Source organism: Rhinoderma darwinii, chromosome 1, assembly GCF_050947455.1.
Source record: "Rhinoderma darwinii isolate aRhiDar2 chromosome 1, aRhiDar2.hap1, whole genome shotgun sequence".
Lineage (NCBI taxonomy): Eukaryota > Metazoa > Chordata > Amphibia > Anura > Rhinodermatidae > Rhinoderma > Rhinoderma darwinii.
The window spans coordinates 36,210,521-36,223,286 of NC_134687.1; the positions used below are offsets into that span (position 1 = coordinate 36,210,521).

A 12,766-nucleotide genomic window follows, 5' to 3' on the forward strand; every position below is an offset into this window, starting at 1 on the left:
GGAAAGGTCATGACGCTTTTTTTTACCGCGAGTAGACAAAAAACGCTCAGGAAAAAAAAGCCTCGGACTCCTATTGAAATCAATGGAAGGAGATATGGGGCGGTTTCCGTGTCAAAATCAGCACCCAAAAACTTTGTGTAAACAGGGCCAAACCGATCCTGAACAATTTTTGCAGAGGGGCAGGTGCTATATCCTGCTTCCCCATTAGGGCATACCGTTGCCATAAATGGATGTAGATGGTACATGTCAAAGTAACATTGTGACAAGATTATCAATGTTATTCACATCACCTGTCAGTGGTTTTAATGTTATAGCTGAACAGTGTATATACAATGTAGATACAATCAGTACTCAATGGTCCCAGTTTCAGCAGGACAATCCTGAATTTAAGTGCAATGTCCTGATGTCTTCTTCTCAATTCTGCGGTGTATCAATAGTCCTCAGTACATGCATCCTCCATCAGACTGGAGTAATGCTGCCTTTTCCTCATTGGGAAGAAGAAGCAGCAGTGTGGAGAGGTACATTTTTTTTACCTGTTTTCTTGTGGGGTGGGGTCACTGAACATAGTTTACTTCACATTACTATAGGTATTGTGGGCTAGCAGGGCATGTTCCCTGTGTGCTGAAGGCTGTGGCGGGGGGGGGGGGGGGGGTACCAATAAGGCATTCTGCCCTAGACAACTTAGATTCAGGGCTAGGATGGCAAATGTAATATTTGCCCCGTTAGAGAAGAGACTATATCTGCATGACGCCATTATTTTTGGGCTCTAACTTTGATCCTGTTACAAAGTGTCAACTAGGACTTTTAGTCCACACTTCTGGGACTATTATTGACAACATAGATGTTATTTCTAAGTCCAGTATTACAACTTTCTATTATCAAATGTTAATATCTCTGTATTTTGGAGTTTCAAAATCTTTGACCCCTAAACTTGTTCGCGTGCCGGGCACCTGACCACTAGCCAATACCTACATTGGGTGGCACAGAACAAAAATATTTACTCTTCATACCATATCAATAATTCATCATACTGAGATCTTGGAAAGTCTAAATTAGACAAGGTGTCACAGATGAGATTTTTGGTTATTTTCTTAAATCTTTGAGACATCTCTATGTGAAAGCAACAACTTGTTGGGAAAACAGCTTATATGTAAATGTGACCCAGAGGATAAATGAAGCCATTTGTCAGGATTGCCGGTTCTAATTTAGAATTTGAGTGAAACAAGATCACACTGAAATGTAAACACATTTCAAGAAAATTTGAGCAATTTGGGTTTTTTGAAGTTGAAAATCTGCAGTTCATATGGTCAACAAAGCAGCAATGAATGTTCTGATCTATGTTATTGAGGACAGGACTTCATGCGACGGGGGCAGCCTTACGATGTAGGAAGAGGCCAGAGGTAACTGTGAGGTCGCAGATTGTCAAATGAGCAGGGCAGTAGTACAGAGTATTTCAGGATGGAGTGATGCTCATCATGGGCATAGCATTGACCAGTCCACTCATGTGAGGACAAGGTTAGTGAAGACAGGGATATATTGGAGAGATGTAAGATCATGATGTGGACTGAGGAGTTACATTTTAAAAGGGATTGACAAGTTTTTTAAAAAAAAAGTTCTGCCAAATAAACATAATATCCATAGAAGCCACTACATCCCCGATATGAAACAAGGATCAGACCTAGCTTGATCATTCTGCTTAACCTTTTCCAAGCTGCAGCTTATCTGGCTAATGGAGTTATTCCCAATAGAGATGAGTGAATCCATTCTACACAAATCTAATTCTGTCCGTTTTTCCCAAAAATGTTTGGATTTGGCGAATTCCTAAACTTTTAGGGCACAAATCAGAGTTGGATTTAACTTGGATACAGTCTTAGAACATCATAGAGTTAGACATGAGTTTTCAGGCAATTGGGGCACTTTTGATTAGTGGCAAATTTATTCGGACTGAATTGAATGGGATGGCAGATTCGACCGAAATTCGCTCATCTCTAATTCCCAACCATATTACCATGTGGTAAGCCCTAAAAAAAATGTTTTATCCTCCTGAGAAATCCACTATCTTTACTGTAGAAATTGTTTTTGCTGGGGAAAACCCTAACTACAAACATTGAACCCTGGCTGGGCAAAAACTGGGCTATTAGGTTGTTCGTTTGTGAATGAATTGAGCTGTAGGGTGTATTAAGGCAGACCAGACATGAACAGAATAAAATTAAAGCCATCACAATAGGATCCGTCAACAGCATTACCAGTTTTTATTTCCACATTAGAAAGAGATGAAAGAAACTGACAAATAATTGAAGGTAATAATTATTTATATTAGAAAGATGCTGTTTTTTTATTTGCTGACTGTAGAGCAAATGTGAAAGTGAAGAGTTAATATAAATGAAACCTACCTCCACTGAAGCTGTACCATTCTGCACCATTTATTATGGATCCTTTGCTAACAAAATTTCCACCACATCTTTCTGTTGACTGGTCTGACATTTTGGGATGTGAAGCAACATATGTTTTTGCAAGCAACTTAAAAACCTGGAAAAAGAGAAATATATTGATTTGTGAATCGCATTCATTATGAATGGCAGAGATCCTGAGTCGCTTTAAAAGACAACTCCACCTTAGGATAGGTCACCAATGGGTTAAACCCCCTGGCACCCCCATCAATAAGAAAAAGTAACGGAGTACCACAGCCTCTTCATTGTTTATTCCGCCAAGGTCATGTCCATATGAATGTGGCTGTGCCTGGTACTGCACCTCAGCCAAACTAAATGAACGGGGCTGAGCAGGACTAAGCTGCAGTACCAGAAACAGCCACACTTGTATGGATGTCGCTGTGCCTGGATAAACAATGAAGGGGAAGTGATGCTCACCTCGTTCTGATGATTATGTGACTCCCGCAGGTTGGCCCATTACCGGTCATACATGATGGGATAATGTCAGACTGTGCAGGGATATGGTAAAACCAAGTGGTAAAAATCAGTCTCAGTAACTTTTGCATCCCCCCTCCTGTTAAGGCTTTTACAATCCTCTCACCCATATTAATTAGTACTTATTGGGATTACCTTGGGAGGACTCACTTTGTCATTTGATTCTGAACATATTTTTGTATTTTGTCAGATTTATTAATTTAAAGGAGTTTTCAAAGACATCCACAAATGAATTAATAAATTAAATTAAAGATTTTAATTAATTTAATAATTAAAATGGCAGTGTTCAACAGTTCTGGTAAAGAACATATTTCCTAATAAGTCAGAAAATTTCAGTCAAATATAACAATTCTGAAATATTCATCCAGATCCTAATGGTTGCCCAAAAATAGGGTTGCCAACTCTCTGTAAATTCCTGGGTAGTCCGTAAAAATAGGGCACATTTTTCCCAGTGTACATAAAAAAATACGTCCCTGATTTTTTTAAAGTTGAAGAAATCATGTTTGATCATGGGGATCCAATCTCCAGGATCCTCACCGATCCCCACTGTTAGGGCCCTGCTTTATTATTTACTCCGGCACAACCACGTACATACGATTGTGACTTTGCTTGGTACTGCAGCTCAGTCCCATTCACTTGAATGGAACTGTGCTGCAGTACCAGGCCCAGCTGCTTGTAGATAAGAGCCTCTGTGCCTGTGTAAACTATAAAGCATGAGCGAATTGCCCCCTTCACTGTGTTTATGGGTGGGGTTCAGGAGGTTGGTCCCCCCACTGATAAAACATTGATGGCCTACCCTAAGGACAGGCCATCAATATATGAAAGTCTTGGAAAAACCCTACTCACTCTGATACATGGCACCCCAGGTGCAGTGCACGATGCGGTTCTGTTTGGCGCAAAGTGTGCATGAGGCTTGAAACTATACTGGTTGTATATCCATGTAGCTGTAGGGTGGGCCCCCAGAATCACTTCCACTGGTAGGCCCTAGGCTCCCCAGTCCGATGCTATCACTGTGACACGGATGTTCACTGGTGTCTTGTTCAATGATATTTTTGGTCTCTTCAGTTGTGATGATTTTGTGAAGATACGTGCATGTAGACAAGTTTTTTTTGTGCGTGTCATGGGTTAAAAGACATTTATTTCTAAATACTATAAATCTTCTTTTTACCTTGTCATCTTGAGTGGGAGAATACATTTTTTCTTCTAAGGGGTGCTTTGAGAAGTCAAAAGGGTAACTGACAACTAAGTCGCCTCCATGAAGACTACTGGACAAAACAAATGGGATATTTCTCATCCATTTCATGACCGCTTTTGTCTCTGGAGCTACCTACAAGAGATGGAGGATATAATATAACAATAAAACAAAAGCTATAATAACATCATAGAGCATTGGATGCTAAGAAGGACGGAGGGTGTGTAAAATGTCTCAATGAGGTGAAGCAGTTACTGGAGGAGACCTGTAGAGTCAGTACCATAATAGTTATCGGCGGCGTATAAGAAGTATATGCCGCCAATGTTAGATTGACGGTGATCTGACCGCTGTGCTAGGAAAACTTCATTATACTATGTCTCCTGGCGGCCCCACTTGGCTTTTTTTAGGTGCCCACATGGACGACAATTAACTATAATCAGTCGTACATTTTCGACATGTTAGCAATATTCTACCAATGTGTAAAGGAGCAATCCCGTTAAAGGAGAGGTCCGTTCATGTAAACAATGTGTAATCATTTCATTACAACAAATTATGCAGCTTTCTACATACTTTAAGTTTCAGCTCCTCAACTTTTTCTAAATCTTTATGTGTGTGTGTTTGTGTGTGTGTGTGTGTGTGTGTGTGTATGTTTTAGCATAAAAATAACTCTTGTAATATACTTTTATTAAAAATGGTGTTCTGTTTTAGTTCTCGTGCTTCAATGTATCCACTGTACATAGAAGCAGCAGAAGACCTTCTTAAAACTGAGCCAAATTTTTAAGAAAAGTATATTACAACATTTATTTTTATAGTAAAATACATACATTTAATTAAAAAAAACAAAACACCAAAGGTTTTCATAGCCTTTAAGGCCCTGTTAACATTATGTTTTTGCTGTACATTTAGCATGTATATCGGAAAAGCTCCTGGCATACACACTAGACATGTCCATAGAGCACCATTAGCCCGATGGAGGCCAAAAGAGTATTCTTTTGAGCATCAGTCGGGCTGGTAAACATTAGTATATCCTTTTTAAAAAAAATAATAATATGGAGAACCTATACTGCGCGTTATATTATTAACATTGGAACCTATGGATGACATATACCTACGAGTGACATACTTAATGGGCTTTTCAATAGTTTTTCATGAAGTATATGTTAAACAGACACCATGATAGGGTGACGGATGCCTGTGACAGATGCCTAACAGTGGTATCCGTCACCCATAGCTATAATAGTATTAACGGATACAATATAAAAAGGTAATGAGGGTTCATGACATATTCGTTAAACACATACCATTATAGCCCATGTATGATGGATGCCACGGCCTCCACAGCCTACATTTAAGGTATAGGTTGAAAGCTTTTAGCGGCGTAGAAGTAATATGTAGGCCATAAAATGTAATGTGACATTGACTAACAAGTCATGCACCTGTGTGATTTCTATATTTCAGGTTGCTGCTTCTTGGGTAGAACAGTCATGGAGAGAATTTGTGATTGTGAACACCTGCAACACGTTTCCGGGGCACCTTTTCTTATATTATCAAGTAACATTCATACCTGTGCTACCAAAATACAATGAAGACATACTGATCCGATGACAGTTTTTAGAGATTTCCCGCACATGCTAGTTTAAATGGCTATATCTTTATACTTTTTAGGCTACTAAGTGATTTCTGTATCTTTTTTTTCTGTGTTAACATATCTTTACAATTATTATGACCATGGTATTTGCTTTTTAGAATTATTGGGCTTTTATAACTTTGTACAGAACCAGGCCGACACTAGGGGAAGATAACTAAATACAGATTAAAGAGGACTTGTCACTTAATGACAATAATTACAGTATATTCCCCACAAACTAACAATTCTGGATCATTCTTAGAACTCTGCATTCTTCTGGTCCTCTGTTATTCCTCTTAAAATTTTTGGAATAAATTGACAACTGGGTGTTACCAGTTGGGGGTGTGTCCCTACACAGACTGACAATGTCCAATCAGTGCTGACAGAATGTGACTGTCGCCTCTTTGCCAAGGGGATGGTTACACCCAATAGTCAATTTATTCATACATTTCTAGGAGGAATAACAGAGGAACAGCACAGTGTAGAATTATAGGAAAATATGATCCAGAATTGTTATTTAATGGGGAATACCAGTATATTCTAAAATAGACATGTCAGGGGAGGTGTCGGGTCCTCTTTAAGGAAATACTTTAAACTTGTTATGATCCAGGTATTGTGCTGTGTTACCTAGGCGGGCTCCAGCTGTATGCAGCCCACGGTCACAGAGTCACAGTGGGCCTCCTGTACACCCCACCTTTGGCTTAACAATTGTAGAGCATGATTACCCAGATCACCATGAGCTCCCCAAGCCCAGTGAGCCCTGGCATCTGTCCAGGTTTGCCTGGTCCTAATATCATCCCTGGTGTTAACACAGCCTAAGGCCCCATGCACACGACCGTGCTTGTAATCACAATCCGTGATTACAGAAACGGCCTGCCGCGGACAGCCACCCACATTTGCGGGACGTGCTCCCATATCAAATATGTCCTATCTTTTGCGGAGCCTTTCCACGGCACGGACACCTTCCCGTAAATATACAGGAAGGTATCCGTGGGCAATAGAAATGAATGGGTCCGTAATTACGGATGAATTTTACGGTCCAGAGCGAGGGGACTAAGAGTTCATGCACACCGCAACAAAGCCTTAGTACGGAGCCATACAGCCTCAGTGCACTGCTATACATGCTCTGACAGTCTCCGTATATACAGAGATATTCTCCCGTAGAAGCAATGCAGAGAATACCTCTATGCATACGAAACCCTATGGAATATGCTACAATTTCCACCAATTCCAAATGAAATGAAAGGCATACGAATGTGTTTTAGGGCACTTCTATGGCAGCCCTATAACGGCACTGAACAAAAGTCGTTATAGGGCTGTGTACATGAGCCCTAATACACCAAGGAACAATAAAAACCTGAATTATTTATGGCGTATGGGGCCTCACAGAGGACAGCTACAAAACTGTATAATAAAATAGACCCGTGTTGGTCACTTCTGCACCTAGGTCACATGTTCTGAGGATGTTAAAAGATAAATATCAAAATGTGAGCAACACCTAAAATAGAATCCCTGTCCGTGTCTTCTAGACTTTTGGCTTCCTGTTGTTTGATTTCTCTTGTTCTGGAGTTCAAGTCCTGGCTATTCCACTCCAATAAGAATTACAGTATTTTTTATTTATTTAAAAATATATATATATATATTTACATTTATTGCAAATTATATACATTTGTTTTTTTTATCCTTATATCTGTAATAATATGTACAATAAAATGCATGATGATTAGTGAATGATGCAAAAAATATAAAAATAAAATGTTTTTGCAATTTTATGCATTTTCCCTCATAAAATAAATTTAATGGTATTCTCTCCTAAAATATGTACAACTTGTCCTGATACTGGGAAGTCTGAGTACTAACCACAATGGGAGCTGAAATTGAACAGCGGCCAGAATTATTTTTTTGTATTTTATTTTAACCTTCTCAAATTTCATCATTTGTTTGGACATAATCTAATATGGGTAGGACCAAACATTCTAGTCTTCTGGCAGTCCTGAATAATGACACTATAATACTATATAATGTAGACTAGAGCGACATCTGGTGAGTGGAGAAGACATTCAGTTTTATAGATCAATACTGACATCTTGTGGACAAACCTTATAATGCAGTAGTGAGAAAAGCAAGAAAAATGCAATGAACAACAGTAGACTCACATCTTAAAGAAGGACCTGCATCTACCTTATGTGATCAAGTCTAATGGCAATTGTCTTAAAGAAAATCTTCAATTAATAGACATTGTTTCCGGTCTCTCTCTGCACAGTCTAGCCAATATCCTCCCCATCCGAGTCATGGGAAACAGCAAGAAAAAGGCAAGAAACAGAATGCTGGAGGGTTGGAGTTTAATTTATCTAAGCCAACATCTACTGCTCATCTACATGTTTAATGATTGTGATAATATTCATTGATTTCTTTATTGATCATTGAGAATCTTAGTATTAGATATTTGTCACAATGACCCCAACATTTTTGATCCCAACAGTACCTGCAGCTAAAACGGACGTCTGACATGTCATAGAGACGTCTCATGGTCACTTTTGTGGGGGTCTTGGCTTTTAGACCCCCACTGATAACAAAAAAGGCTGTGGACTCTGCAGAGTTCTGTGTCCTTTCAGCTTCTCTTGGGTTTATTTGGGACTATAGAGTGGACTGCAAAATTTAAAGGGGTATTTCCATTACACAAAGTGATGGCATGTCACTAGGATATGCCATTACATTGCAATGCCATTCATTTGAATGGAGTTGTGAGGAATTTCCATGCTAAGTGGGTGGCCGGGAGGGCCACCGTGCAGGGAAAAACAGTAAAATATATACCGTAGCTTAAGAGTTTAGCACTGATCTTAAGGCCTCATACACAAGGCTATATTATGGATCCATCTTGTATAGATCCATTTTACGCAGTCATTGACAGCTATGGGCCTATACAGTACCATTACTTCAATATGAGAATATACTGCCACCTGGAGGCACCATATGGTGGCACACGAAGTGATTATGGCTCTGTCACCGAACAGGCTATGTGTACTTTGTCCAAGAAATATCTGGAAGACCACCATCTTTCCAGCTGTCCTGTAACCTTAAAAGTCAGTATCTCCCGAAATGCACATGAACAAGTTGTCATTCTTTAAAACTGAATGGAGAAGAGCTAGGCAAATAATTTAGGTGGACACCACCAAGAATTTACAATAGAAAGAAGGAGTGAATACATTCCTGGATTATAAAGCTTCTTAAACTTTTGGAAAAGTTCGGAATAAGAAGATATGCTTTTTTTTTTCTTCCAGAAACAGCGCCTCTCTTGTACATGGGCAATGTCTGGTATTGCAGCTCAGCCAAATTTACTTGAGGGAATCCAGCACCTTCTTGAGTGGAGCTCTACAAGGATCCCGGGTAACTGTCAAACCCATATACAGGAGAGGCACTTTGTCATGGGGAAAACAAGTAAATTCTTTCTTATTTCATTCAACCTTTTTAAGCATAAATAGGATTTCCTACGGTTTTGTAGCCCAGGATACTACTATTACTTACTAAAATTCAAGTATTGCATTAAATATGACTTCAATATTCTAAGATGTAAAAAAAATATGGTGTTTAGTGGTGGAGGGATACAGTAATTGTTTCCATCTCTTTGAATAATCTCCATAATTGCTTTTAATGATCACATGAATAGATTTCATAACTTGCTCAGGCTTATCAAGGCTGAAACTCATTACACACAAATCTGCACTTATTATAAGTTCCCTATAACTCGAGATGAAACTTAAATGAGATCAAGAAAATGAGTATTGAGCTCAGCCTTGCAGCCAATAAATCAGTGATTGTATCAGACGAGACGGCGCGGTATGTAAATAAGAATGGTAATTGCAATATTGTCAGTTCCTCATACCCATGCAAAATGAGATATACAGAACCCCTGTTGTTTATTATCTGTATTATGCAAATGCCCAAATAAACAAGACCCCCAACGAACTGGTAGAATCGTCAACCAAGCGTTTTGCCTCTTCCGCTGTGATCGTCATTCCTAGAAGACAAAGCCTAGAAGACTAACATAGAAAGTCTTTTGGCTGAAGACACACTCAAAGACATTCAATATGAGTCCATCTTCAGGGATACTAGGCTTGCCGATCACAGCCAAAGAGGCAAAGTGCTCGGGTGTGCACTTCTGCCCGTTTTTTCCACCCTTGAACACCATTCTGTTTTTTATCTAAGTAGGTCCCAGATTCTGTACTGAGCAATGTCAGTACATCCTTATAGTGGTCAGAGCACCATTTTTGTGATAAAGAGCTCCAAAACCCTGCATAGACAAAGAGTTAAATAATAAAATTTTGGCTGCCTGCAGCCACCACTAGGGGGAGCTTAGGAGCTTGCTGCATACTGCTTATATAGTGTACTTAATAATAAAACTGAAAGTCAGAGCCCGACACAAGCCACTATGGCAGGCAGCACGATGGCCCGTTCGGAGCTGTGGCATCACCATGACAATGGGATGCCATGGCTCTTTTGTGCTTGTCATGAGCGGTTCTAACTGCCGGATCAGCATCCAGAAAGGCGTGTGACGTCATTCGAAAGAGAACCGCTCCAGTGTTTCAGTGCTTGCTTCTCACTCAGCCCTAGTGTTCTGTTTCCTTGCAGGTTTCTGTTATTCCCTGTGATTCCCTGTGTTTGACTCAGCTTTTGTCTTGACCCCGCTTGATCTGATATTCCGTGTACCGACCTCTGGCCTGACTTTGAACTTGCCTCCTGATACTAATTACTGGACCTGACTTTGCCCGCCTGTCACCAACATGGATCTATTTGACCACAAAACTGTTCAAACCCGCCATCTGACTGTTTTCTAGGGACTCTTCTGGAGATAGCAACCTGGGAATCATACAAAGTCTATACATCCTTGCAGAGTTTGAGAGTGAAGAACGGGTGATTTCTTAGACTCTTCACCTAAGGTTAGCCTGCGCCAACTCAGTAATGATCACAGACATTCACTGTCCCTGTCCGCTGCCAAACCTCTACTGCGCTGTACGCTACTCCTTCTCCAGAAAGTCTGCATGGTGCCACTGAAGTCCGTTCACGCTACAATGTGTTACTCTATGTTACCCCCCCCCCTTAGACATCACCCGAATTCACAGCTAGCTGGGCACAGGGATCCAGGAACACTCTTGGGATTAACGTCTAATACAAAGTTTTACAGAAACAGTATTTAGAAAGCTCTAAAGGTGATTATCGTGCATTCATATAACACTCGTTGCCGATAATTTCCCTGTGTAAACAGGGCAGCGATCAGCAGATGAACGAGCAAACCCTCGATCATCTGCTGATCGTATTGTTTTAAAAAAGTAAAATATTACAGTTGTCAGCAGCACATTTCCCCATCCACAGCTCGCTGCATCGGCCGATTGTCGGCTGGTGTAAAAGGCCCTTTAGGCTCCACTTAGTAGCATCCCCTGGCAGGGAAATATGGAACTCCGATGGCTATAAAAAAAATAGAAGGCTCACATAAAAAGTCTTTAGGATGAAGACACGCTCATAGACTTTCAATGTGAGCCCGTCTTCAGGCATACAAGGATTGCCGATCACAGCCAAAGAGGCAAAATGCTTGGCTGAGAACTTCTGCCCATACGTTTCAGCGATCGGTGGGGGTCTGGGACATAAACTCTGACCGAAAGTAAACTCTGACCGAAAGTTTGCTATAACGACAATTGCTCTTTAAGAAATTAATCAGCAATAAATGTTGAACCTATAAATAACATTATGATAAAAGGTGGAAATTCATGTTCAGACAAGTATAGGTTCAAGCTAGACAGAAAATATTATCAGAGAATATAGGGCTGCACCAATGTAATATATATTTGTTTTTATGGAGCAACAGCATGAATACGGTATTGTCAAAATAAAGTCATTGCATGTGCTGCATGCTCATCATTCATGAAAATAAACTTTAAAAAGGTTTTTCCATGTCCATTGAAATTGTGAAAATTATTATTTGATATGTTATTTCTATAGTGAGATATAATAGCTTGAAGTTGCAGGCTTCCCTTCGGAGAAATTCTGATGATAACATACGCCCTGCTGATTTCTATCAGGTGACGTCTTATATAACAATCTACTTCCTACCTGGCTTGAATAGTGGCAATGATGTGGGGATAGCTCTGAATTTGATGATTTGAATCCATATAAAGTTTTCATGACAACACTGCACTTGACAGAACAGGAGGTGATGTCATCAGAATCGCTTTTCAGGCTTTAAGACTGTAACTTCAAATAACTATATGTCTGCATAGAAGTGTGATATGAATTTTTTTTTCACATTAGGGTACACTAATGGGACTTTTAACGTTTTCTCATGATAACTTTAAAGAGCAATTTGAACCTGCACCATGAACTGTAGGATCTGCACCAGGAGCCATAGATAAATTGGGCACAGAGGCGCAACGTGAAGAAGTTATCATACTGGTGTCTTCCTATGTGGAAGAGGGGTCTATGGACTATCTCAAGCACCAGGGGCCAGATGCAGCTGCTAACCCTGCAATCCCTATAGCTACACTCCTGATTGGTTCCATCCCAAAGGAAAAGACTTCTACCTAGGATATAATCGGGATAGGGTGCAACTGTGCCCTGGGTTTAGTCTGCTTCTGTACAGAAGTGGAGGAGGAAGGGAGCTGTCTAATTAGTTCGCTTCTTGCACTCTCTTATGTTACGTCAGGTAATATTCTCCTATATGCATGCGGAAGGTCCTAAATTATAGAAAAGATTCTACTGCATTCAGGAACACATTACCTGGGCCCAACCCAAGAGTAGATAACAAAATTTACACCGTTTATCTCTTACCCATTCCCCAAAAATTGGGTTGGATTCATGTTAGAACCTTTTACTGTATTGCAATACCAGCTTATGTATAGGACACAAAAAAAACAGCCTGCGACTAAAAAGGTAGTATTCAGCTTTTGACCCTGTACGGGACCAACAAAATAACATTTATTGACAATAATTCTATAAATTCCTCCTAATTAACCCCTTAAGGACGCAGCCTAG

The 12,766-nt window shown here is 40.0% G+C and overlaps 1 protein-coding gene across 1 annotated transcript in view; it reads right to left on the minus strand.

Moving 5' to 3' along the window:
- The window catches only part of CPZ (carboxypeptidase Z), a 96,189-nt gene that overhangs the window by 27,544 nt on the left and 55,879 nt on the right, over positions 1-12,766 (minus strand). Inside the window, exons 7-8 of the mRNA XM_075857488.1 lie at positions 4,093-4,251; positions 2,394-2,529 (exon numbers count right to left, since the gene is read on the minus strand). Of these exons, the coding sequence (XP_075713603.1) occupies positions 2,394-2,529; positions 4,093-4,251 (295 nt within the window). The remainder of the gene's footprint in view (positions 1-2,393; positions 2,530-4,092; positions 4,252-12,766) is intronic.